The sequence below is a fragment of the Oncorhynchus kisutch genome, linkage group LG13 (assembly GCF_002021735.2).
Source record: "Oncorhynchus kisutch isolate 150728-3 linkage group LG13, Okis_V2, whole genome shotgun sequence".
Taxonomy (NCBI): Eukaryota; Metazoa; Chordata; class Actinopteri; order Salmoniformes; family Salmonidae; genus Oncorhynchus; species Oncorhynchus kisutch.
In genome coordinates this window covers 39,629,297-39,657,057 of record NC_034186.2, presented here as the reverse complement: position 1 = coordinate 39,657,057, position 27,761 = coordinate 39,629,297, and the positions used below count along the sequence as shown (strand labels likewise).

The 27,761-nt window shown below is 41.5% G+C and overlaps 2 protein-coding genes across 8 annotated transcripts in view; one reads left to right on the top strand and one right to left on the bottom strand.

The window, feature by feature from the left end:
- Nucleotides 1-21,079, top strand: LOC109902412 (nicalin-1-like). Of its 7 annotated transcripts, none has more exons than XM_031786226.1 (15): nt 1-318; nt 5,666-5,856; nt 6,193-6,334; nt 6,456-6,550; nt 7,195-7,275; nt 7,436-7,539; nt 11,281-11,369; nt 11,625-11,764; nt 12,470-12,690; nt 13,310-13,397; nt 14,540-14,578; nt 14,879-15,039; nt 15,354-15,407; nt 15,547-15,625; nt 16,736-21,079. In XM_031786226.1, the coding sequence occupies exons 1-15, from the start codon at nt 144-146 to the stop codon at nt 16,796-16,798; spliced, it is 1,722 nt and encodes a 573-aa protein (XP_031642086.1). In that variant the 5' UTR covers nt 1-143; the 3' UTR covers nt 16,799-21,079. The 7 variants fall into 7 exon arrangements, with proteins under 7 accessions (XP_031642086.1, XP_031642089.1, XP_031642085.1 ...); XM_031786229.1 differs by having other exon boundaries at nt 10-318; nt 12,470-12,648; XM_031786225.1 differs by having other exon boundaries at nt 10-318; nt 14,876-15,039.
- Nucleotides 18,353-27,761, bottom strand: part of LOC109902413 (ceramide synthase 1) — a 42,730-nt gene continuing 33,321 nt past the window's right edge. The window contains exons 5-7 of the mRNA XM_020498738.2: nt 26,645-26,792; nt 24,593-24,759; nt 18,353-23,548 (exon numbers count right to left, since the gene is read on the bottom strand). Coding sequence (XP_020354327.2) covers nt 23,506-23,548; nt 24,593-24,759; nt 26,645-26,792 — 358 coding nt within the window. The 3' untranslated portion in view covers nt 18,353-23,505. The remainder of the gene's footprint in view (nt 23,549-24,592; nt 24,760-26,644; nt 26,793-27,761) is intronic.

The following is a 27,761-nucleotide window of genomic DNA, read 5'->3' as shown; positions in this document are numbered from 1 at the left end:
AGGTGGCCAAGCTTTTTGCCATATTAAAATCCACTTGTGGCGACTGTGTTAGTGAATGACAGCTAGGCTAGCGACTAGATTCGACCCGGCAACTGCCTAGATTATCAATTTACTGTTGTTTAGACCATAATACCAATATCAAAATGTTTGAGGAGGCTAGTGAGGTGTTCGATAACATGTTTAAGTCCTCTTTCCCCCTGACTTTCATTGTGTTTATCCCCGCGGTACTGATTCTCGTCTCACCCCTTCCAGCCGAAGCGGCACATGAATTCACCGTGTACCGCATGCAGCAGTATGACCTGCAGGGACAACCGTACGGTAAGCATTTAAAAATTGTATTTTGTGCAATTATTGAATGGAAATGCCGTCCTGTAGTTAGCTACCACGATATAAGGCATAACTCTTTCGCTAAGTAAACGCTCTCTGTTATTGCACAGTCCTAGCTAGCTAACGTTAGCGCGCTAGCTAACCAGTGTGTCAATGTGTTATTGGGGCCCGCAATTCGGGGCATCCCATAGGTTCCTGCATGTGGGCGTAGCTGGAGGAACATCACCTTCCTAGCAAGCCATCTTCATATGCTTGTGACACTTGTTTTTTCTGGATTTCTCCAGATTGTCTATTGTCAATTAAAATATGGGTAAAATGGGGAAATAAAAGTCTTATTTTAGGATATGCCATCATTGTAGTATAATTCATGTGCAAGGTTTTAACTGAAAATGGACGTGTCATCTGTTGATGCGTTGGATAGCAGATATACTACCTCTCAAACTTTCTGGAAGTGGGGCAACGATATTTGGCTTTCCCATGGCTCTGAACACACCACTGGGGTCATTACAAGGACAAATACCTTTGGTAGTAATATTCTACACTCGAACCCCTTTGGTCACTTTATTTGTCCTGTGATCAGTTACAATGACGTTTTTATTTTACCTTTATGTAACTAGGCAAGTCAGTTAAGAACAAATTCTTATTTTCAATGACGGCCTAGGAACAGTGGGTTAACTGCCTGTTCAGGGGCAGAAGGACAGATTTGTACCTTGTCAGCTCGGGGATTTGAACTTGCAACCTTCTGATTACTAGTCCAACGCTCTAACCACTAGGCTACATTACGCTCATTACTGTAGTACTACAAATATTTGTACTACTCCCTTCATAGACCATAGGGTCATTTGCATTGATGTCAAAATATTTGGTAGAGCATCCTACTGGTAGCTAAATAGCTCCTTATTAAATAATGATATAGTTAAGTTTGAGGTTAAAGGTCTTCTCTCACACTTTTGGGAAAGGGTTTGTAAATCTTATTGCAAGAACTGGGAGCTCTTTAAATTTGAAGTGGCCAAAGACCTCCATAAAATATGGTAGTCATCTTGCTAAGACCAGAAGAGGTGATCATTAAGGTAACTTCCCTTTCTCAGAGGTCCCCAGCTGACTTCTCGGGGGAGGAGAAGATGGAACTAATTGAATTACAAAATAAACTGGATAATACAGTGCCTTGCAAAAGTATTCACCCCCTTGCCATTTTTCCTATTTTGTTGCATTACAACGTGTAATTTAAATACATTTATATTTTTATTTCATGTGATGGACATACACAAAATAGTCCAAATTGGTGAACTGAAATGAAAAAAATAACTTCAAAATTCAAAAAAATGGAAAGTGGTGCATGCATATGTTTTCACCCCCTTTGCTATGAAGCCCCTACATAAGATCTATTGCAACCAATTACATTCAGAAGTTACACAATTAATTAAATCAAGTCCACCTGTATGCAATCTAAGTGTCACATTATCTCAGTGTATATATACACCTGTCCTGACAAGTCCCCAGGGTCTGCAACACCACTAAGCAAGCGGCACCTTGAAGACCAAGGAGCTCTCCAAACTGGTCAGGGACAAAGTTTGGAGAAGTACAGATCAGGGTTGGGTTATAAAAAAAGATCTGAAACGTTGAACATCCCACAGAGCTCAATTAAATCCATTATTTAAAAAAGGAAACCTGCCAAGAGAAGGACGCCCACCAAAACTCACGAACCAGGCAAGGAGGGCATTAATCAGAGAGGCAACAAAGAGACCAAATATAACCCTGAAGGAGCTGCCAAGCTCCACCGTGAAGATTGGAGTATCTGTCCATAGGACCACTTTAAGCCGTACACTCCACAGAGCTGGGCTTTATCGAAGTGGCCAGAAGAAAAAAAACATTGCTTGAAGAAAAAATAAGCAAACACGTTTGTTGTTCACCAAATGGCAGGTGGGAGACTCCCCAAATATGGCAGAAGGTACTCTGGTCAGATGAGACTAAAATTGAGCTTTTTGGCCATCAAGGAAAATGCTATGTCTGGCTGAAACCCAACACCTCGAGAACACCATCCCCACAGTGAAGCATGGTGGTGGCAGCATCATGCTGTGGGGATGTTTTTCATCGGCAGGGACTGGGAAACTGGCCAGAATTGAAGGAATGATGGATGGTGCTAAATACAGGGAAATTCTTGAGGGAAACCTGTTTCAGTCTTCCAGAGATTTGAGACTGGGACAGGTTCACCTTCCAGCAGGACAATGACCCTAAGCATACTGCTTTAGCAACAATCAAGTGGTTTAAGGGGAAACATTTAAATGTCTTGGAATGGCCTAGTCAAAGCCCAGACCTCATTCCAATTGAGAATCTGTGGGATGACTTAAAGATTGCTGTACACCAGCGGAACCCATCCAACTTGAAGGAGCTGGAGAAGTTTTGCCTTGAAGAATGGGCAAACATCCCTGTGGCTAGATGTGCCAAGCTTATAGAGACATCCCAAGAGACTTACAGTTGTAATTGCTGCAAAAGGTGGCTCTACAAAGTATTGACTTTGGGTGGGTGAATAGTTATGCATGCTCAAGTTCTTTTTTTTCTGTCTTATTGTTTGTTTTACAATAAAACATATTTTGCATCTTCAAAGTGTTAGGCATGTTGTGTAAATCAAATGATACAAACCCCCCAAAAATCTATTTTAATTCCAGGTTGTAAGGCAACAAAATAAGGAAAATGCCAAGGGGGAATGAATACTTTCGCAAGGCACAGTATAAATAGTTTGAAATAAACTGGATTTATATATATATACTACCGTTCAAAAGTGTTGGGTCACTTAAAAATGTCCTTGTTTTTGAAAGAAATAACATAATTATCAGCAACCATCACTCCTGTGTTCCAATGGCACGTTGTGTTAGCTAATCATTTTAAAAGGCTAATTGATCATTAGAAAACCCTTTTGAAATTATGTTAGTACAGCTAAAAACTGTTCTTCTGATTTAAAGAAGCAATAAACTGGCATTCTTTAGACTAGTTGAGTATCTGGAGCATCAGCATTTGTGGGTTCGATTACAGTCTCAAAATGGCCAGAAACAAAGACCTTTCTTCTGAAACTCGTCAGTCTATTCTTGTTCTGAGAAAAGAAGGCTATTCCATTGCGGGAAGTTGCCAAGAAACTGAAGATCTCGTACAATGCTGTGTACTACTAATGTGTAATAATATGTACTACTCCCTTCACAGAACAACACAAATGTATTCTAACCAGAATAGAAAGAGTGGGAGGCCCCGGTGCACAACTGAACAAGAGGACAAGTACATTTGTGTTTAGTTTGAGAAACAGATGCCTCACAAGTCCTCAACTGGCAGCTTCATTAAATAGTACCTGCAAAACACCAGTCTCAACTTCAAAAGTGAAGAGGCGACTCTGGGATGCTAGCCTTTAAGTTATTTTCTGAACAGGTAGCTCCCTTCCTACTTGAAGTCTTTGTTTTTAATACTCTGTAAAATGTTCTCCCTCCTTCAATGAGTCAGGGATTAATAACACTGATACCTAAGCCTAAAAAAGAAGCGCTGCTCATTGATAACTGGCATCCAGTTTGTCTTCTTAATAATGACTAAGATATTAGCCTTACTATTTTGCAAAAATAATTAAAGAAGTCCTGGATGCAGTCATTGATGAAACAGTCTTGCCTTATGATGAACAGACATATTTCTAACAATATCAGACTAGTATTAGATAGATTTGACTACTCAGACCTAATAAATGAGGATAGCTTCATATTTTTTAAATATTTTTATAAAGCATTTGACACAGTAGAGCATCAGTTCCTCTTCCACTCCCTTGAGAGACTTGGCTTTGGGGATTTTTTCTGTAAGGATATTAAGACTATACAAATGGAAATATCTCTATAAAACTGAAACATGGCACCTCGATTTTGAGTTAAAGAGCGGAATTAGGCAAGGTTATCCTGTCTTACTGTGTCTGTTTTTATTAATCACCCAACTTATTACAAAATTATTTCTAGTGATGCACCAATATGACATTTTTGGCTGATACTGATATCCAATATTTTCCTTGATTTAAAAAAAAACCCCGATACCGATATTTAACATTTTAGGGGCCTTTTTAAGCATTCTAGTACAGTTAACTATTTAACACACACACATGGACGCAGGGTCTAAGGCACTGGATCTCAGTGCAAGAGGCATCAATACAGTCCCTGGTTCGAATCCAAGCTGTAACACATCCAGCCGTGATTGGGAGGACCATAGGGTGGCGAACAATTTGCCCAGCATTGTCGGGGCCGTCATTGTAAATAAGAATTTGTTCTTAACTGACTTGTATTGTTAAATAAAGGTTACACACACCACACTGACCAAAACTATATTTAGTTGGCATTTACGTATGTCCCCATTTAGCAGTAAAACATAATCAAAACCTATTTCTTTCACTTACTTGCTGTGCTGTTCAGTCGTTTCATTCTCAACCAGGATTTCTGTGTTCATTTTCTATAATGCCTGCTACAATAAGTGAATGTCCATTATGATTGGTTCATCTTAAATTTGCAACAAAAGGCATTTTCATAGACGTGAAAGCCAGATCAGTGATTATTGCGAAAAAACTGCTTAAACTATTTTGATTAAATTTTTAGTGGGTTTTATGGTTGTGGAAGGCTTATATTTAGCCTATGTATAATTTCACACGCCCTGAATTCATTAGATTTTTGCTGACTGTTTGAAATGCAGTGTATTTGACCTTTTTTAATTGTACAACAAAGCTTAGTTATAGAACAGTGATGCAAAAAATATCTCCAGTTTCCATGTGGTATTTGAGTTGTGGTAGTATCAACAGCGTGTACAACCTGATTTCCCGCCTAATCAATATGAGTGATTTATTACCACTTGTCAAAGCAACAGGGTTTTTGGTGCGGGTGCAGTGAACAAGCTGCTTTAAAAAATATTCCAAGTAATATGATTACTATTGTTGCATATGTGTGTGTAGATGGTACATTTTATGTTTTGAATTTTCACTATGACAAACTGTTTCTTGTTGTTGATTTGGACACGTCAAAACTGTGTTTTGACATTGGGCTCTTTATCAAAATCTCTTGTGAACAGGAAACAGTGGCGGCATAATTTTCAACTTAAGTTTTAGGAATATAAATGTAACTTTCAACATTCATTTCCAATGGTGTTGTACTTAGTCAGAGGTAAACTTCTGAATGATGAAAAAAAAAAAAAAAAGTGCTGTGATTGATATGTTTTGATGAAATACCAGAAATCACAAAAACGAGTTTGCCCTGCCTAATAGCCTACAGCATAGCATCAATGGTGTTTCCACACATCCCTCCCCAACTGATCGGATCCCACTTGTGATTCCCAGGGACCAGGAATGCCATATTGAACACAGAAGCGCGCACAGTGGAGGCGGAAGTGCTAAGCCGCCGCTGTGTCATCATGCGGCTTGTGGACTTCTCCTATGAGAGATACCAGAAAGCCCTGCGCCAGTCCGCTGGGGCTGTGGTCATCATTCTCCCCAAGAATATGTCCACCATGCCGCAGGACATAGTACAGGTAATAATGCATTATAATGCCTTATGAGTGGGTTTTATGGCTGTTCATCAAACTAGTCAAATCAAGAGGCAAGGTCCTGAGTTGCTTTTAAAGCTAGAGCTCCTTTGGTGTTCTTGTAAAGTTCGTTTCTCTTACACTCAAGGAAAACTGTCAGTCACAACACTCCCTCCTTATCAGTTGTAACTCAAAGCAAAACTTGAAAAAACAGACTTGCTGGAGTGAAGTAGGCCAAAGTGTCCAAATGTTATGCTGTTTCACATTCACACTGCTTCCCTGGTAGTGTTGTTGTCTTGTGAATGATAACCCGGCATTCCTTATTCTTCTACGTTGTAGCAGTTCATGGAGCTGGAGCCAGAGATGCTGGCCACAGAGACCATTGTTCCGGTTTACTTTGCTCTGGAGGATGATGAGCTGCTCTCCATCTACACACAGACCCTCACCTCCTCCTCCTCCCAGGGCTCCTCCTCTGCAGCTGAAGGTGCAGGACATTTACAAATGTTGTGTTGAAAACTGTCGGTCGAAACGCTGTCAGAGGAAATTCTTTCCAGTGAAATTCTTTCATGGTATTTAATGACCCCTTTTCCCCCATGTCTTCACAGTGCTGATCCACACAGCCACAGCAAATGGCTTTCAGATGGTGACGAGTGGGGCTCAGAGCAAGGCAGTGAGTGACTGGGCCATCACCAGTCTAGAGGTGAGAATCATTATGGTTAAACCACTATCCTTTATCTGTTTAATGCTTTATCTAGTCCAGACATCCACGGTTCTGTTAATGGGTGACATATTTGAATGATATTAGGCTACCAGTGAAGCAGTACTCACATTAACACACTGCTCACACTTAAGGTGTTAAGTGATTTAGAAGCAAATAACGTGTTAGTTTTCTTAACCTTGTGTCATTCTTGGGTCTATATGATATTCTAGACTGTGTGTGTGTTGAACTAAGGTAGGTGTCAAACCCAGGGGAATAATGGATTTAGCCCTGTAGTAGGAGATTAGGGGACTCCAGTAGATTTCCTGAGGCCTTGTGTTCCTTTCTACCTAATTCATATGGCATTGTTTCACATAATGGGTTTAAGTCCTTGTGGTAGCATTCCATGCCTGTCTTTATTGATGTCTTAAGTCTCATACCCTTGGCTACATACTTTGCTGTCATCTTATATGAAAGTAAATGTAGTATTTTATGAGGATCCACATTAACTGTTGCTAAAGCAGCAGCTACTCTTCCTGGAGTCCACATGAAACATGACATAACACAGAACATTAACATAGTAGTATATTATTGTTTCGAGATGTTATAGAACTGATCTACAATATACTTGTGTATACCTCTCCTAGGGGCGACTGGCTGGAACTGGGGGAGAGGACCTGCCCACCATTGTCCTGGTGGCTCACTATGACTCCTTTGGTGTCGCTCCGGTACACCCAGCTCTCCTTTAATACACCTCAATATATTCTATGATATGCTATATTTATAATATTTTTTACTATATGATAGTTATATTTATTTATGTTGCAGAATTCTCCTCCACCAGAAGATGCTAATTAAATGTGTTGACTTTGTTGTTGTCCTGTCCAGTGGCTGTCCTATGGAGCAGACTCTAACGGCAGTGGGGTGTCTATGCTGCTGGAGTTAGCCAGGCTCTTCTCCAGACTCTACACCTACAAGAGGACACACGCTGGGTGAGCAACACAGGTCCACAGCTCCTCAGAGAAATCAGGCTTATTACAATGCTATCCACACATTTCTTTCCTTGTGTCTAAGCATTCCACACCCTTTAGGAAAATCGTACTCCACATGTAAAACTCAAAACTAAAATAATATGCCTCTTGACAGTGGTCAGAAAACAACAGCTCTTCCTGTGTACTTCGCTTTTAAGAGTCGATTAGTTTTAGTAATGGAGTAGAAAGGATGTGGTTCTTAGAAGATATCTGTCTATTCCTAGACGAAGTGTACTCTGGAGTGTGAGTGCTAAGTCCTTAAAAAAACTGCTGTTTGAGATGAGGGACCACGTTAGTGTAAATGTGTTGGCGTAATGGCACACTGGCTGTTCTCCATGGTGTTAGGTGAGCTCTTGTGTTGGCGTATTCTCCATGCTGACCGAATGAAAATGCTAACCAGTAACCACTGGTAACTTTGCATATGGTCTGTTTGCATGTCACTAGTAAAAAGGAACAAGACTGCACGAAGCCCCTCCTACATAGAGAGAGCAGGGGAGAAAGGTGCAGTCGTTCAGGACGCAAAAGTACAGTTATGTGTTGCAGAGAAATTGCAGATTTACGTGACCTCTGTATTGAGACACATTTTAACTGAGTGTAGACTTTCCCCTATGATATTATACAGTATGTTTTGACATTCGCTTTCCCAACATGTACAGTGCCTTAAGAAGGTATTCATACCCCTTGACTTTTTACAAATGTTGTTGTTACAGCCTTAATTTAAAATGGATGAAGTTCAGATTTGATTGTCACTGGCCGAAACACAATACCCCATAATGTCAAAGAGGAATTGTTTTTCTACATTTCTACAAGTTAATTACAAATGAAAAGCTGAAATGCCTTGAGTCAGTAAGTATTCAACACCTTTGTTATGTCAAGCCTAAATAAGTTCAGGAGTAAACATTTGCTTAACAAGTCACATAATATATTGCATGGACTCACTCTGTGTGTAATAATAGTGTTTAAGTTGATTTTTGAATGACTACTTCATTTCTGCATAGAATTATATATACGGTCTCTCAGTCGAGCATTGAATTTCAACCAGAGATTCAATCATAAAGACCAGGGAGGTTTTCCAATGCCTCGCAAAGAAGGGAAGCTATTGGTAGTTGGGTTAAAAAAAAATGCTGACATTGAATATCTCTTTGAGCTTGTTGGAGTTATTAATGACACTTTGGATGGTGTACACCCAGTCACTACAAAGATGCAGGCATCCTTCCTAACTCAGTTGCCGGAGAGGAACGAAATCGCTCAGGGATTTCACCATGAGGCCAATGGTGACTTTAAAACAGTTAGAGTTTAATGGCTGTGATAGGAGATAAACAACTGAGGATGGATCAACAACATTGTAGTTACTCCACAATACTAACCTAATTGACAGAGGGAGAAGAATGAAGCCTGTACAGAATAAAAATATTCCAAAACATGCATCCTGTTTGCGACAAGGCCCTAAAGTAATACAGCAGAAAATGTGGCACAGCAATTCACTTTTTTTCCAAACTACAATGTGTTTTGTTTGGGAAAATGGAATACAACACATTAATGAGTGCCACTCTCCATATGTTCAAGCATAGTGGCAGCAGCATCATGTTATGGGTATGTATTTAATCGTTAAGGACTGGGGAGTTTTTCAGGATTAAAAATTAACCGAATGAAGCTAAGCGCAGGCAAAATCCTAGAGGAAAATCTGGTGAATTCACCTTTCAGCAGGACAATAACGTAAAACACAAGGCCAAATCTACAGTGAAGTTGCTTACCAGGAAGATAGTGAATGTTCCTGAGTGGCCATGTTTCAGTTTTGACTTAAATCTAATTTAAAATCTATGGCAAGACCTGAAAATGGTTGTCTACAACAACCCGTTTGACAGACCTTGAAGAACTTTAAAAAGAATAATGGGCAAATGTTGCACCATCCAGGTGTGTAAAGCTCTTAGAGACTTACCCAGAAAGACTCTCAGCTGTAATCGCTGTGACTCTGTGTGAATACTTACAGTACCAGTGAAAAGTTGACACTCCTACTCATTCCAGGGTTTTTCTTTATTCTTTTTCCAACGGTCTTGAAGCAGTTCCCACATATGCTGAGCACTTGTTGGCTGCTTTTCCTTCACTCGGTCCAATTCATCCCAAACCATCTCAATTGGGTTGAGGTTGGGTGATTGTGGAGGCCAGGTCATCTGATGCAGCACTCCATCACTCTCCTTCTTTCTCAAATAGCCCTTACACAGCCTGGAGATGTGTTGGGTCATTGTCCTGTTGAAAAGCAAATGATAGTCCCACTAAGCACAAACCAGATGGGATGACGTATCACTGCAGAATGCTGTGGTAGCCATGCTGTTGAAGTGTGCCTTGAATTCTAGATAAATCAGTGTCACCAGCAAAGCACCCCAACACCATCACACCTCCCCCTCCATGCTTCACGGTGAGAACCACACATGTGGAGATCATCCGTTCACCTAACCTGTTTCTCACAGACACATGGTGGTTGGAACCAAAAATCTCAAATTTGGACTCATCAGACCAAAGCACAGTCTAATGTCCATTACTTGTGTTTCTTGGCCCAAGCAAGTCTCTTCTTCTTATTGGTGTCCTTTAGTGGTGGTTTCTTTGCAACAATTCGACCATGAAGGCCTGATTTACGCAGTCTCCTCTGAACAGTTGATGTTGAGATGTGTCTGTAATGAACTTCTCCTCTGCAGCAGAGGTGACTCTGGGTCTTCCATTCCTGTGGTGGTCCTCATGAGAGCCAGTTTCATCATAGCGCTTGATGGTTTTTGCGACCGCAGTTGAAGAAACTTTCAAAGTTCTTGACATTTTCCATATTGACTGACCTTCATGTCTTAAAGTAATGATGGAATGTCTTTTCTCATTGCTTATTTGAGCTGTTCTTGCCATAATATGGACTTTGTCTTTTACCAAATAGAGCTATCTTCTGTATACCATGCCTACCTTGTCACAACACAACTGATTGGCTCAAATGCGTTATTAAGAAGGAAAGAAATTCCACAAATGAACTTTTAACAAGGCACACCTGTTAATTGAATTGCATTCCAGGTAGACCGCTGCTCCCAAGTGCATCTCGGTGCAAGAGGCATCACTACAGTCCCTGATTCGAATCCAGGCTGAATCACATCCGGCTGTGATTAAGAGTACCATAGGGCGGGGCACAATTTGCCCAGCGTCGTTCGGGGTAGGCCGTCATTGTAAATAAGAATTTGTTCTTAAATGACTTGCCTAGTTAAATAAAGTTTCAATTAAAAAATTATGCTGATTGAGAGAATGCCAAGAGTGTGCAAAGCTGTCATCAAGGCAAAGGGTGGCTACTTTGAAGAATCTGAAATATAACATATATTTTGATTTGTTTAACACTTTTTTGGTTACTACATGATCCCATATGTGTTGATGTCTTCACTATTATTCTACAATGTAAAAAATAAAGAAAAACCCTGGAATGAGTAGGTGTGTCAACTTTTGACTGGTACTGTATGTAAATGAGGTATTTCTGTGTTTTCTTTCAATACATTTGCTAAAATTTCACTGTCATTATGGGGTGTTGTGTGTAGATGGGTGGGAAAAAAAACATATTTAATCCTTTTTTGAAATCAGGCTGTAACACAACAAAATGTGGAATAAGTCGAGGGGTGTGAATATCCACATTGATAAGAATGTCCTCTCCTGTCGTTTCTAACACACCTGCTGTCTTCTTAGATACAACCTGCTTTTCTTTGTCTCTGGAGGAGGGAAGTTCAACTACCAAGGCACCAAGCGCTGGCTGGAGGACAACCTGGACCATACAGGTACACTAAGCTGACATGAGGCTGTAGACTCGGTTACAGGATGGCTATTTTGACTGCTACAGTGGAACACAGAAGGACATCTGTACAATACACACTGGGAATGAAATGGAATGAAACATGAACCCAGCCACAAGTGTTATTAAATGGAGGTCATGCATGAATCATGGAAATGTATATTTGGTTAGATATGGCAGTGTAAACAGGCTCTCTTTTCCTTTCTCCCTTTTATCTCTATCCTGTCCACCCTCTCTGCAGACTCTAGTCTGTTGCAGGACAATGTGGCATTTGTGTTGTGTCTGGACACCCTGGGGAACGGGGACAGTCTGCACCTTCACGTGTCCAAACCCCCTAAAGAGGGAACCGCCCAGTATGCCCTGCTCAAAGAGCTGGAGACTGTAAGGACCATCACACCAACCACATACATTTCATAGATAATAACTGTTTTTGTAGAATTGTTTGTATATATGGAGGTCATGCAACCTTTACCACACCCCCTCCTGCCTTATTGCTTAATTATACATCTGTGAATAACATATATATTAATGTTATTCACAGGAGGGGGTGTGGTATATGGCCAATATAGTATATGGGTGGCAGGGTAGCCTAGTGGTTAGAGCATTGGACTAGTAACTGAAAGGTTCAAATCCCTGAGCTGAACAGGCAGTTAACCCACTGTTCCTAGGCCGTCATTGAAAATAAGAATTTGTTCTTAACTGACTTGCCTAGTTAAATAAAGGTAAACTACATTAAAAAAATATATACCACAGCTAAGGGATGTTCTTACACACGATGCAACAAGGAATGCCTGGATACAGCCCTTAGCTGTGGTATATTGACCATATATCACAACCCCCCCCCCCCCCCCCCCCCCCCGAGGTGCCTTATTGCTATTATAAATTGCATACCAACACAATTAGAGCAGTAAAAAGAAGTGTTTTGTCATACCCGTGTTATACTGTCTGATATACCACGGCTGTCAGCCAATCAGCATTCCGCCCAGTTTATAATGATATATATATATTGATCACTCGTGGCACATTACATGTACACTCAAAGTTCCATACTGTACGTTTTTTGTCCCTCTAAACCCTGTCCCCTAGGTGGCGTCCAACCAGTACCCAGAGGTCAAGTTCTCAATGGTGCACAAGAAGATAAACCTGGCGGACGACACACTGGCGTGGGAACATGAGCGCTTCGGGATCCGCCGGCTGCCGGCCTTCACGCTGTCCCACCTCAACAGCCACCGCGAGGTGCAGCGCTCCAGCATCATGGACGTGCGGTCAGTGTCTTCTGAACATGGAGCGGGAGAGCCCCCTGCTGGGTGGGTTTATTACTGCAGTCCGACCAAGAGACCGAGCATCCAAACCCCCCCATCCACAACCCCCAACCCCTGCCTAAACCCAGCTCACCTTTCACACCTCATTCAAAGAATCAACTGCTCATTAGGATCTATTGAATCAGGTGTGTAAGTGCTAGGCTTGAACGAAAGCCTACACACATTGCTGCCTTTGGTACTTAGATCAGAGTAGATGTGGGACTTTTTTTGTAGATCTGCCTCACAGCAAGGTGGAGTTAATACCATGTTGCTTAAAATCTGATGAAGTGATGTTGCTTGCCGGAGTATGAACTGTTACTAATACTGTGTTTAGTTGTATTGTTAGCAGTCCCTCAAGGAGATGGGAACATGGCTTGCTGGCCCCTGGAATAAAATAAAAGGTTGAGAAACACTGGGCTACCGGGTTGATTTGGGATTGTGCCCCTTCGTCCCGCTGTAGTGAACCGTCTGTCCTCCCAACCTTCTCATTGCCACCACCCCTCCACCCCACCTCCCCGCCCAGTGTAGTGGACTGTCTGTGCTCCCCTCACATTCTCCATCGGTGTGTTGCAGAGTTGAGTTGCTCTTGATTGCTGGATAATTGAACTGTGATTTACTGTTACAGACCTCATGTGGATCTGAGAAAGCTCAGCAGGAACACAAAGCTGATTGCAGAGTCGCTGGCCAGAGTCATCTACAACCTCACGGAGAAGGTAAAGATATGTAGAACATGTCGGCGTCACCATACACGTTTTCAATATTGAAAGCCACGTCATGAAAGTCGATGGACGTTTTTCATGTTGCTTTCGATATTTATACTGAAAAAAACATGCCACAATTTCAAAGATTTTACTTGGTCACAGGTCATATAAGGAACTCAGTCAGATGAAATCAAATTCATTAGGCCCTAATCTATGGATTTCAAATGGCTGGGCAGGGGTCCAGCCATGGGAGTCGAGGGCTAAGGTCTAAGGCACTGCATCTCATTGCTAGAGGCATCACTACAGACCCTGGTTCGATTCCGGGCTGTATCACAACCGGCCGTGATTAGGAGACCAATAGGGAAGTGCACAATTGGCCCAGCGTCGTCTGGGTTTGGCCTGGGTAGGCCGTCATTGTAAATAAGAATGGGTTCTTAACTGACTTGCCTAGTTAAATAAAGGCCCACCCACTGGTGACCCAGGCCCAGCCAATCAGAATTTGTTTTTCCTTACAAAAGGGCTTTATTACAGACAAATACTCCTCAGCATCCCCCCCCCCCCCCCCCCCTCAGATGATCCTGCAGGTGACTGAGCTGGATGTGGAGGTCCTGGGCTGGTGTGGTTACAAGGGGTCTGCAATTGTGAGGCCAGTTGGACGTACTGCCAAATTCTCTAAAACGTTAGAGGCATGTTAGGGTTGAGAAATGAACCTTAAATTCTCTAGCAACAGCTCTGGTGGACATTCCTGCAGTCAGCATGCCATTTGCACACTTCCTCAAATTGAGACTTCTCTGACATTGTGTTGTGTGACAAAACTGAACATTTTAAAGTGGCCTTTTATTGTCCCCAGCACAATGTGCACCTGTGTAATGATCATGCTGTTTAATCAGCTTCTTGATATGCCACACCTGTCAGGTGGATTATCTTGGCGAGGGAGAAATGCTCAGTAACAGGGATGTAAACCAATTTGTGCTTGAAATTTGAGGGAAGTATGCTTTTTGTGCGTATGGAACATTTCTGGGATCATTTATTTCAGCTCATTAAACATGTGACCAACACTTTACATGTTGCGTTTTTATTTTTGTTCAGTGTGGGTTGCTCTTTGTCCTGCACATCAGGTTTGACCGCTCTCGCTCTCTCTCTCATGTGTCCAGGGTGCCCCAGGTGACCTACAGATTTTCACTGAACAAATGGTGAGTGATTGGACGTGGCTTGACCCTACTGTCCCCTCACTGTGAGGCTCTGTCTGACATGACCTTAATCAAGCCTTTTTGAAAGGCTGTTATACACACCAGGACTTTGACCTGAGGCTTGGCCTGAGCAGTGGGCAACCAGTGGTCCTCTTAGGCTAGTGTTAGTGTGTAGCTGTTATAGCATGGACAGTTAGTCGGCGTCACGATGTGTGTGTGTCAAGACAAGTGCGTGTCAAGGTGTGTACTATACGCCACTGATTATGAGTGTGTGTCTGTGTGTGTTGCCTGCACGGCCAGCAGATGCAGGAGGAGCAGCTGTCGTCGGTGGTGGACTGGCTGACAGCCCAGCCACGGGCTGCCCAGCTGGTGGACAAGGACAGCAGCGTGGTCAGCACCCTGGAGTACCACCTGGGACGGTACCTGAAGGACGTCCGCAGGCACTACGTCAAGGCTGACAAGAGGTGACCAGTCACTGACCTCTGCGTTACGGCTAATACAGGGTGTCAATGGTCCTCTAGACTGGCCACAGCTAGTGGTTCTGCCGTGTTTACCTTGGAGGAATCACAGAACTACTAAGAGTCCTCATGGTGGTCAAAAACTGTGACAGAATCACTCCTTTTATTGTACAAGATCAATTGTAAGGATCAAATAGTCTGGGACGAATGTGATTTTAACACTATTTCTATTTACTGTTGTTCATTGAACAAATGACCTGTATGGTTTAGAAATGGATGATGTTACAAATGCAATCTTTTTTCTCCCCCCCCCCCCCCAGAGACCCAGAGTTTGTCTTCTACGATCAGCTCAAACAGACCATGAATGCTTACAGGTAGATGTTATGGCTGCTGAGCTGTAGTGCAATAGAGCAAAAGCCTATTGATTATAATTTCAAACCTCTTCAGCTTGCTTTTGTATCTTTTTTCTTTCCCTTTTACACTTGTCATTTTATTTTTCCACTTTCCTAACAGGGTGAAACCAGCCATCTTTGACCTGCTTCTGGCATTCTGCATCGCAGCTTACCTCGGAGTGATATATCTGTCCATCCAGGTATGTATCGATACAACATCCGCATTCTGATGGCTACTAATGTTATTTTGGTGTATGGTCATTAGTCTGTTGACCTAGCCTAACCCTGCAACTCCTACCCCGGTCAGTGCTGTAAATCAGATGAATGCTTTCTTCTGAGTTCTGCTTACCTGGTTATTTAAGGGGTTAACAATACTCCGCTAGCACATTTGGTTCCATGGAAGTTATGGAAACATATACGTTTCCATTGGTTCTAGGAACAAAGCACTACGTTTCCTGACCGGTAACATTTGGCTGTTCTGGGCACGTTACTTTTTAGGTTGCAGGGAGGTTTTGAGAATGTTTTACTATGGTTCCCTGAAAATGGAAATTATAGGTAATTAAATAACTTTCTGAGAAATAGTTTCAATAAGACTTTTAATAACACTGCTTATTTTGGTATAACTTTTGAACTCCAAGCACAGATAAGACATATGGAAATATATTTGCTTAGGCATTAATCATGCAAACACATTTCATTTTGTGTCATGGCGTCAGGGAGATTCGAACCTATGATCTTCTTTTCTCTGTCCATGGAATTAGAGCACTGCGCAACCAATATGGAGCTAGCTGTTCTTTTTTGTGTATTTAAACAAACCCACTTCAAAGTAAAACAGCACGGGTTAAGATCAGGTGTGGCCAATTTGTCGAGGCATGGCCAACACACCTGACCACACTTTACAAAATAGAGGATAGAGTTTTGTTGACACTGAGAATGAAATGTATGGTCTTAACATTCTTAGAACGTTCTTTCAACATTGTTTAATAGTAAGTACTGAAATTCCCACAGAAGAACGTTGTTTTTTTAATGTTCTCTGAACAATTTCAGAGCATTACTTTAAGTAGAACCATGAGGAAACCTGTATCAAACGTTATGCTGAAGTATTGAAATTCCCACCTAAGAAACATGGTTCTGTGGTTAACGTTATGTGCTAGCTGGGTATCCTGCACCATTCCCAGAAGGTTGTGGAAAGGTTGTATGCAAAATAACCATAGGACAACTACGCTCTCACAAGCTCTTTAAATATATGGTTCTCAGAACATTATGTGCTAGCTGGGTAATGACTTCCTCACATTTTTCTCTCTCTTCAGCACTTTGTGGTTCTCTACAGTGTGGTGCGCAGAATCACAACGCCCAAGACCAAGCAGCATTAAGACACTCCTCTTCCTCATTCAGACTCCTCACTCACACCGACAACGAGCTCTAGCCAGTAACAAAACGGGGGCGGACCATGCAGCTCATCTTTTTTTTCTTTTTTTACCACCCAATCTATGTCCTTTGTTCCTCTTTGGAAATGAAACGTGTTGAATCATTTCTCTCTGCCAAGCTTAGCCATCTAGTCAGTTCCTTCAATGGCTGTCAAGTCAGAATGCACTCTGGTCTTCCTGTCCCCGTGAAATCAGATGTCAAACATTTCCTCGTACGCCCAATCCCACATCAACTCCTAGTCCCTAAACCCTATTTTCCCCTATGATCTGAGAGAATTTGATAGGTGTCAGAAATATGGTAATAGTGTTACCTTGTGCTCAGATAGGCTAGGTGACATTTTCACCAGTTTGCTTATACCTATCCAGTCCTCTCCATAAGGAATAGGTACTAGGGGTTGATGTAAGATTGAACATTTCTATACCCACAGCTCACTCCTCAGTGCCCTATAGTGTGAATTTTGCCAAACTACAATGGGTCGTCTTCTTGGGCAGCTATGGAGTAGCATGAGTGTGCAGGAGTAGCAGTGAGACTTGGTAATATTGTTTGGATGGATGGTTGATATATTTGGTCACCCTGACTAGATTTATTTTTCTATAGGATAATTTTTTTTCTTTAATCCCAATTAACTAATTAAATAATGCTTTCAGAAAGTATTCATACACCTTGACTTATTCCACATTTTGTTGTTACAGCCTGAATTCAAAATGGATTAAATTGTTTTTTTTCCTCACCCATCTACACACAATACTCCATAATGACAAAGTGAAAAAATGTTTTAAGATTTTGTAGTAATTTTTTTGCACAACCCTGAGTCAGATGTTAGAATCACCTTAGACAGTGAATACAGCTGTCAGTTTTACACACCTGGATTGTACAATATTTGCACATTACTCTTTATACAATTCTTCAAGCTCTGTCAAGATGATTGTTGATCATTACTAGACAGCGATTTTCAAGTCTTGCCATAGATTTTCAAGACGACTAAGTCAAAACTGTAACTAGGCAACTCAGGAACATTCAATGTCGTCTTGATAAGCAACTCCAGTCTATATTTGGCCTTGAAACTCCCAGTGTCTGTTGGAAAGCAGACTGAACCAGGTTTTCCTCTAGGATTTAGTCTGTGCCTAGCTTTAGTCTGTTTATTTTTATCCTAAAAAACTCCCTAGTCCTTGCGGATGACAAGCATACCCATAACATGATGCAGCCACCACCATGCTTGAAAATATGAGAGTGGTACTCAGTGATGTGTTGGATTTTCCCCAAACAAAGCGCTTAGTTAATTTCTTTCTCACATTTTTTTTGCAGTATTGGAGTATTTTTGTGTACAAGCTTCCTTCTATTCATTCTGTCATTTAGATTAGTATTGTGGTGTAACTACAATGTTGATCATCCATGCTCAGTTTTCTCCTATCACAGCCATTAAACTCTTAACTGTTGTGAAATCCCTGAGCCGTTTGCTTCCTCCGGTAACTGAGTTAGAAAGGACGCTTTTATCTTTGTAGTGACTGGGTGTATTGATACACCATCCAAAGTGTAATAATTTCACTATGCTCAAAGGCAATGTCTGCTCTTTTTTTTTTTTTTTTCCTAGGTGCCCTTTGCGAGGCCTTGGCAAGCCTCCCTGGCCTTTGTGGTTGAAATTCACTTCTCGACTGAGGGACCTTACATGTTAACCACTATTATTGCACACAGAGTGAATCCATGCAACTTATGTGACTTGTTAATAAGCACATTTTTACTCCTGAACTTATTTAGCCTTGCTATAACAAAGGGGTTGAATACTTACTGACTCAAGACATTACAGGTTTTCTTTTGTAATTAATTTGTAAAAAATATCTAAAAACATAATTCCACTTTGACATTATGGGGTATTGTGTGTAGGCCAGTGACACACAATCTCAATTTAATAAATGTTTTATTCAGGCTGTAACACAACAATGTGGAAAAGGTTGAGGGGTGGGTGTGAATACTTTCTGAAGGCAGTGTATGTATGAATAAGAACATGCATTTAGAATGATAAATTGTCCCCCATACTACCCATTGCCATCACTAGAGTAAGTACGGTTATAGAATGGATTTTTTTTTCTTTTTTTTTCTCGGTTTCACCCCTTTGTAGACTAGTTTACTAGTGTTACTACAGTATGCGACTTACTTAGTTTTGATTACAAATGCCCTTTTTAAAATGTGAAAACATTAGACCCTCCCCTCCCACAAATATGTTAATCAGATGTATGCAGTGTTGCAGTAAGGTCACAGACTGAGACAGAATCGTGTTGGGAGATTATCTGGACATGTCTATTGCAACACGGTGAGCTCTACATCGATGTGCAGACACAGCACGTTGAAATCCCCCCTTGCTCTCATCAATTAAAGTCTTAAGACATGACGTTGGTAGATCAAATTGGACCTTTTGGACGGAGTCTGGTAATGTCAATGTGTTGTCCCTCGTCTTCGTCTATATCCCTTACGGTCGTTGATCTTGAGGGCAGAGGAGACAACGCTTGTGTGCTGTGGTTGGCATGCAGTATCACATGTAGGAATCCCATAACGCTCTCGCAGTCAGTGAGAGCAAATGGACTGGTAAGATTCACCTATCAACACAAGGTAAAAAACTGGTATATATATTTACATTTTTATTTATTGAAGCACACTATGCTAAACTGCACCGACTTGAACTCTCAAGACTCTTTTTGTCCAACACCTACATTTTACCTTTGTCTCGACTGTTTTACCTGGTCCACGTAAACTTGATTCTTGCAATGAAAAATGACAAAGAATAAATTAATTTGTTGAAATAAGTCAGACGCAGGTTTCTTTTTTTTAATTCACATGTTTTATCTTAAGGGAAAACATGATACAATAACACTGGTTGAATGTAATTATTTAAAAAATGTATTACAAAAGAGTAAGTGCCTGTCATTCCCAAGTGGTTGTATTTAGAAAGTGGTCAGATTGAAACTTTTAAGTGCCCAGATTTCTTACAAATGATAATTCTCCCTGAATTTTTTCCCCCCCTAATAAACAAAACAAATGACAAGTGCAATTTGTAAGAAACCCCTGTGTGGTGTAAGCCCTTCATATTCACTACAACCTCCCTCTTTCTCCTCCAGCCACTCGGGTCTCAACCAGGCCTCTCATCAGAACACTTCTCGGTGATAAAGATCAATATTTTTGGCACATTCTTAAAGCATTAAACTATCAAAAGGAAATGCATAGAACAATACTTCTTCCACAAAATGTTTTCACATTTTCATCCTGAACCGTGGATGGACTTTTTGTATTCAATGCTGGTCAAAAAGAACAGCGAAATCTGCCTCGAAATTAAACTTAAAATGACTGACTGCTACTCTTAACTTTTTTTTGTGTGAATTTGCTGTGAGTAGTTTCACCTCACAAAGCCAATCAGGTTGTTGGTGTTTTATGTCTGGTGGAGAGGACAGACCGGGAGAGAGCTGGGCCGAGGTGGAGGAAAAGTGCACACGTCTTCGTGGACAGTACCACGGGAGAAATCAGGGCACCTCATCATGTGTATCTAACAATTAACAGATGCATACACAGGAAAAGGGACACGACTGGATTACAAAACAGTGTTCTCAGAAACAGCAGCAATTAAAAAAAAAAAACTAGAATAATAATGACAATGTTTGAATGTAAAATCAAAAGCTAGGTTATGCTGGGCACTGGCACTAGTGGTAGCTGGGGACTGAAAGACCACAACTATGAACACTTCTACCTGCCCACATCTGTGGACTGTTCCAGCACAAGCATGCTGTTCATCATAACGAAAGAGCTTGAATTTGATCATAAAGGACAGCACCCCCTCTAAGTCACAGCAAAGAAAAACCTGGAGATTCGCAGCACACAGGCACACACAACCAGGAGCACATTCAAATGCAAAGAGGATAACCAAACCTTTTGGACTGTGTGGTGGTGTCTGCTTGAATGACTTCACTTTTTTAAAGATGAGTTCTGCACATTGATAAAGGATACGATTATGTAGTTCTTTCTTCATTTGTGTTATTAAAAAATGACTTCATAGCACATTCCAAAAACCATTGTAGTGTCATGCATTCCTGAATATCATATGTGCATATATGTTTTTTAAATATTTGATTTTGATCTTCTTTTACACAAGGGCCCTTTGCTTTCTGTGAACTACCAACATATTGGTTATTAAGATGAGTCAAATCCATTTCTTTCCACGAAATCATAAGGTTGATGCTCAACCCAATCAATCGATTTCAGCTACAGTACCAGTCAAAAGTTTGGACACAGCTACTCATTCAAATGTTTTATTTTATTTTTACTATTTTCTACATTGTAGAATAATAGAGAATACATCAAAACTATGAAATAATACATAGAATCATGTAGTAACCAAAACATTTGAGATTCTTCAAAGTAGCCACCCTTTGCTTTGATGACAGCTTTGCACACTTGGCATTCTCTCAACCAGCTTCACCTGGAATGCTTTTCCAACAGTCTTGAAGGAGTTCCCACATATGCTCAGCACTTGTTGGCTGCTTTTCCTTCAGTCTGCAGCCTAATTCATCCCAAACCATCTCAATTGGGTTGAGGTCAAGTGATTGAGAAGGCCAGGTCATCTGATGCAGCACTCCATCACTCTCCTTGCTCAAATGGCCCTTACACAGCCTGGAGGTCTGTTGGGTCACTGTCCTGTTGAAAAAATATATATAATCCCACTAAGCACAAACCAGATGGGATGGCGTATCGCTGCAGAATGAGGTGGTTAAGTGTGCCTTGAATTCTAAATAAATCACTGACCGGGTCACCAGCAAAGCACCCCATGCCATCACACCTCCTCCTCCATTCTTCATGGTGAGAACCACACATGCAGAGATCATCCGTTCACATATTCTGCATCTTACAAAGACACAGCGGTTTGAACCAAAAATCAAAAATTTAGACGCATCAGACCAAAGCACAGGCTAATGTCCATTGCTCGTGTTTCTTGGCCCAGTCAAGTCTCTTCTTATTGGTGTCCTTTAGTAGTGGTTTCTTTGCAGCAATTAGACCATGAAAGCCTGATTCACGCGGTCTCCTCTGAACAGTTGATGTTGAGATGTGTCTGTTACTTGAACTTAGTGAAGCATTCATTTGAGCTGCAATTTCTGACGCTGGTAACTCTAATGAACTTATCCTCTGCAGCAGAGGTAACTCTGGGTCTTCCTTTCCTGTGGCAGTCCTCATGATAGCCAGTTTCATCATAGCGCTTAATGGTTATTAAAGACTGCATTTGAAGAAACTTTCAAAGTTCTTGAAATTTTCCAGATTGACTGACCATGTCAGTAATGTTGGACTGTTGTTTCTCTTTGCTTATTTGAGCTGTTCTTGCCATAATATGGACTTTGTCTTTTACCAAATAGGGCTATCTTCTGTATACCAACCCTACCATGGCACTGAATGGCTCAAATGCATTAAGGAGGAAAGAAATTCCACAAATGTACTTTTAACAAGGCACACCTGTTAATTGAAATGCATTTCAGGTGACTACCTCATGAAGCTGGTTGAGAGAATGCCAATAGTGTGCAAAACTGTCATCAAGGCAAAGGGTGGCTACTTTAAAGAATCTCAAATATAAAATATTTTTAACACTTATTTGGTTACTACATGATTCCATCTGTTATTTCATAGTTTTGATGTGTTCACTATGATTTTATAATGTAGAAATAAAAAATAAATAAAAAACCTGGGATGTGTAAGTGTGTCCAAATTTTTGACTGGTAGTGTATATCAGCTGTCATTAACCAGCTATTAGCTTGTATGCCTTCATTTCAGTGCAACAACAGATGCTATAAAAACAGAAAATGTGACAATACATTTTCGATACAGGAATGCAAGCAATATTTCTTATGCGTATTTATCGACGGCAAAAAAAAAAAAAAATTGAAAGGTTTATGTTTCCTTTAAAAATCTGAACACGAGTAATTCACATTTGCAAGACATCAATACTACACTGACGTGGCTCTTCAAATAATGCAGGTCAGGCTGTGTTCAGTATCGACCTGTGCAATGATATGAAAATCAATACACGTTGGTAAAACAAAGCCAGCCAATTACATGCACTCTCTCACACCTGCGGTAGTGACAAGATGTAATACTTCCCTTTAGTATTTTAGCCTTCACTCCTGGGATAAGAGGAGGTAAAAACTAAATTAGCCACTACGCTTCTAAGAGGAATGCTCTTTAAAAAGACAGGTCTCTCTATACTAGAGATGACCTCTGACATGGATACTGTGTGAGCGCTTTAGTCCTCTAACATGTGCACGTTATCTAGTTTGTATAGGTCTAGACTAGATACCTAAACATCACTAGCTTAGACTTGTCTGGTGAGTGTTCGTTAGGGATGACACTAATTCTAAACGTCCTGGTAGGCTACACGAGAGAACATTCCCGAAACTCACTTTTTTTTTCTTCAAACGTAATGTTAATATAAGACAAATGTCACCTTAAATAACATTCACAGCGATATAATAAAATAAAATAAACTATAGAACACGATGGGAGAAAAAAAAAACGGAAATAAAAATGATCAATAGTTTTTTCATCCTTTTCGCGAGACCCTGAGAGTCACTTAGAGCTAAGTCTGAAACAATCTAGGTCGTGCCAGAAGGTGGAACTAGAGAGGCCTTTACAGATGCTTCTCCTTGGTGATCCCGTTCTGCACGTGTTTCCTGTGAGAAGAAAGGAGAGGAGAGAAGAAAAAAAAAAAGGACCAACTGTCAGCCAGCGGAAAGGTGATCCGCTATTTATACGCATGGTAAAACCAAAAGGATATCACCGGTGTTCAAGGGCGCCAGATAAGGGGAGGGTCAGGCTGTAACCGCGTAATCACACCTCAATAAGTACAGCGCTTTGATCCTGTCTATCTGTGTGTTACAAAAGACAAGGCTACTCGCTGCAGCTCTGACGTCATACTGGGCGGTCTGACAGAGCACAGGTTACTGGGGTTACAAGAGGACTGGGAACAGATCCACGTGTGTCACGTCATAGCAGAGGCACTTCCTCAAGGGGAGAGCTCACTGGAGCATGGTGTGATATAAGATTTAACATCGGTGTGGTGGATGGCAATAAGAATGTTGAGTAGAATCCCTAGAAGAAGAAAGAGGACCGCTACACCCAAGGATGTACCAGAACAGCAATGTTCATCTTTGCATGGGGCTCGTTCATTACAAAAGCAGGCACTTTTTTCCCCGACTGTAGTCTGCCATATTGATCACACATACTGTAACTGGCTATTTCAGATCTGCATGCACTGAAGGGCGTAGGGGTTGCTTGGAAAGGGTTTGTTTTAGGCATGAGGTTTACAGTGTGATGAATGGTTGTCTACACTCGATAAGCAGTTGTTGTGAGGGCTGGCTCAGCAGAGGATTTTTGGCTTGGTGTGGTTTGCTTTGGTAAATCAGTAGGGATTAGGCACTGTGGTTTGGAACGGCTATGGACACACATGGGGTTCAATGAATTGTCATTTCATTTACTGAGTCATCTGAGGCCAAGGGGCCATTCTCTCTTAATGTTTGCCTGACCTCTCTGGATGCTTTTGAAATGATCATCTCCTTTGGAGATGAAGTTTCTGTATAGTGTATGACTGGGACATTACTTCAGTACAGTAAAACATTCATGGTAATGTATACTATAATACACACAATCTGGTGATTCATATACACCGGTTGAATGCAACATGGTAAAGTAGTGTGTGTAACTTTGTGTTTCCTCACCCTTCAGCAGAGTTGTTGAGATGTCCTGCATCTTCACTCTGCAGCCGCTGCTGGGCCGCGAGCAGGGCTGCAGCCCTCTGAGCTCCCTCCTCACCCTCGTACTCCCTCAGGTCTTTCACATCCTTCATCTGCCCCGTCAGGACCTTCGCTACAAACGCCACTATGAACTGTGGGCAGAGAGAAGGGGGGGGGGTCAGGGGTTAAAGAAGGGAGAGAGGTCGGATGTCACATAGTACAGTTTTGTTCTAATGCGTGTATCAACCCCTGACAGAGTCTAATAGGAACAAAGAAGAACAGGCAATGGTCATAGAACTGTCATGCCATTCACCTCATGGCAACATACAGTGAGTGAAAAAAGTATTTGATCCCCTGCTGATTTTGTAAGTTTGCCCACTGACAAAGAAATGATCCGTCTATAATTTTAATGGTAGGTTTATTTGAACAGTGAGAGACAGAATATCAACAAAAAAATCCAGAAAAACGCATGTCAAAAATGTTAGAAATTGATATGCATTTTAATGAGGGAAATAAGTATTTGACCCCTCTGCAAAACATGACTTAGTACTTGGTGGCAAAACCCTTGTGGCAATCACAGAGGTCAGACATTTCTTGAAGTTGGCCACCAGGTTTGCACACATCTCAGGAGGGATTTTGTCCCACTCCTCTTTGCATTAAGGTTTTGAGACTGACGTTTGGCAACTCTAACCTTCAGTTCCCTCCACAGATTTTCTATGGGATTAAGGTCTTGAGACTGGCTAGGCCACTCCAGGACCTTAATGTGCTTCTTCTTGAGCCACTCCTTTGTTGCCTTGGCCGTGTGTTTTGGGTCATTGTCATGCTGGTATACCCATACACGACCCATTTTCAATGCCCTGGCTGAGGGAAGGAGGTTCTCACCCAAGATTTGACGGTACATGGCCCCGTCCATCGTCCCTTTGATGCGGTGAAGTTGTCCTGTCCCCTTAGCAGAAAAACACCCCCAAAGCATAATGTTTCCACCTCCATGTTTGACGGTGGGGATGGTGTTATTGGGGTCATAGGCAGCATTCCTCCTCCTCCAAACACGGCGAGTTGAGTTGATGCCAAAGAGCTCCATTTTGGTCTCATCTGACCACAACACTTTCAATCAGTTGTCCTCTGAATCATTCAGATGTTCATTGGCAAACTTCAGACGGGCATGTATATGTGCTTTCTTGAGCAGGGGGACCTTGCGGGCGCTGCAGGATTTCAGTCCTTCACGACGTAGTGTTTTACCAATTGTTTTCTTGGTGACTATGGTCCCAGCTGCCTTGAGGTCATTGACAAGATCCTCCCGTGTAGTTCTGGGCTGATTCCTCACCGTTCTCATGATCATTGCAACTCCACAAGGTGAGATCTTGCATGGAGCCCCAGGCCGAGGGAGATTGACAGATCTTTTGTGTTTCTTCCATTTGCGAATAATCGCACCAACTGTTGTCACCTTCTCACCAAGCTGCTTGGCAATGGTCTTGTAGTCCATTCCAGCCTTGTGTAGGTCTACAATCTTGTCCCTGACATCCTTGGAGAGCTCTTTGGTCTTGGCCATGGTGGAAAGTTTGGAATCTGATTGATTGATTGCTTCTGTGGACAGGTGTCTTTTATACAGGTAACAAACTGAGATTAGGAGCACTCCCTTTAAGAGTGTGCTCCTAATCTCAGCTCGTTACCTGTATAAAAGACACCTGGGAGCCAGAAATCTTTCTGATTGAGAGGGGTCAAATACTTATTTCCCTCATGAAAATAAAAATCAATTATAACATTTTTTGACATGCGTTTTTCTGGATTTTGTTGTTGTTATTCTGTCTCTCACTGTTCAAATTAACCTACCAATAAAATTATAGACTGATCATTTCTTTGTCAGTGGGCAAACGTGAAAAATCAGCAGGGGATCAAATACTTTTTTCCCTCACTGTAGATCTGTGAGTGAACACCCTCTCTGAATTAGATTAGGCTTGTTTAACCAAGCATCTGATAAATGAGCTTCAGTACAGTGTGTGACCTGTGACCTGCTGCAGACGGAGGTCCAATACTTGCCAAAAACCAGTAGATATTCATGCAGAGGAGTGTCAAGAGGAGGCTGTTGAAGAAGAAATAGAAGGGTATGTTTGGGACGGACTGGAGGCTGGACACACAGGTGGCATACAGAACCTTCAGAGGGAACCAGTAGAGACGGAACCAAAACCTGCACAGAGGGGGGGCACAGAGGAGCCGTATTACTCTGATGCTTTAGGGGACAAAGACGAGCATTGTCCAGGGCTTCAAACACCCTTGTGACCTCTCAGGACAGGTGTGTGTGTGTGTGTGTGTGTGTGTGTGTGTGTGTGTGTGTGTGTGTGTGTGTGTGTGTGTGTGTGTGTGTGTGTGTGTGTGTGTGTGTGTGTGTGTGTGTGTGTGTGTGTGTGTCCCACATAAAAAAATAATATAGTTTACTATGGTATACAGTGCATTCGGAAAGTATTCAGACCCCTAGACCTTTTCCACATTTAGTGACAGCCTTATTCTAAAATTGATTAAATTGTTTTTCCCCCCCGTTATCAATCTACACACAATACCCCATAATGACAAAGCAAAAACAGGCTAAGATTTTTTTTTAAATGTAAAAAAAAAAAAAAAATACTGAAATATCACATTTACATAAGTATTCAGACCACATTTACATAAGTATTCAGACCACATTTACATAAGTATTCAGACCCTTTGTTGAAGCACCTTTGGCAGCGATTACAGCCTTGAGTCTTCTTGGGTATGACGCTACAAACTTGGCACACCTGTATTTGGGGAGTTTCTCCCATTCTTCTCTGCGGATCCTCTCAAGCTCTGTCAGGTTGGATGGGGAGCGTCACTGCACAGCTATTTTCAGGTCTCTCCAGAGATGTTAGATCGGGTTCAAGTCCGGGCTCTGGCTGGCCCACTCAAGGACATTCAGAGACTTGTCCCGAAGCCACTCCTGCGTTGTCTTGGCTGTGTGCTTAGGGTCATTGTCCTGTTGGAAGGTGAACCTTTTCCCCAGTCTGAGCGCTCTGGAGAAGGTTTTCATCAAGGATTTTCTCTGTACTTTGCTCCGTTCATCTTTCCCTCGATCAAATTAAATCACAAATATATTTTGATTTGTTTAACACTTTTTTGGATACTACTGTACATAATTCCATAT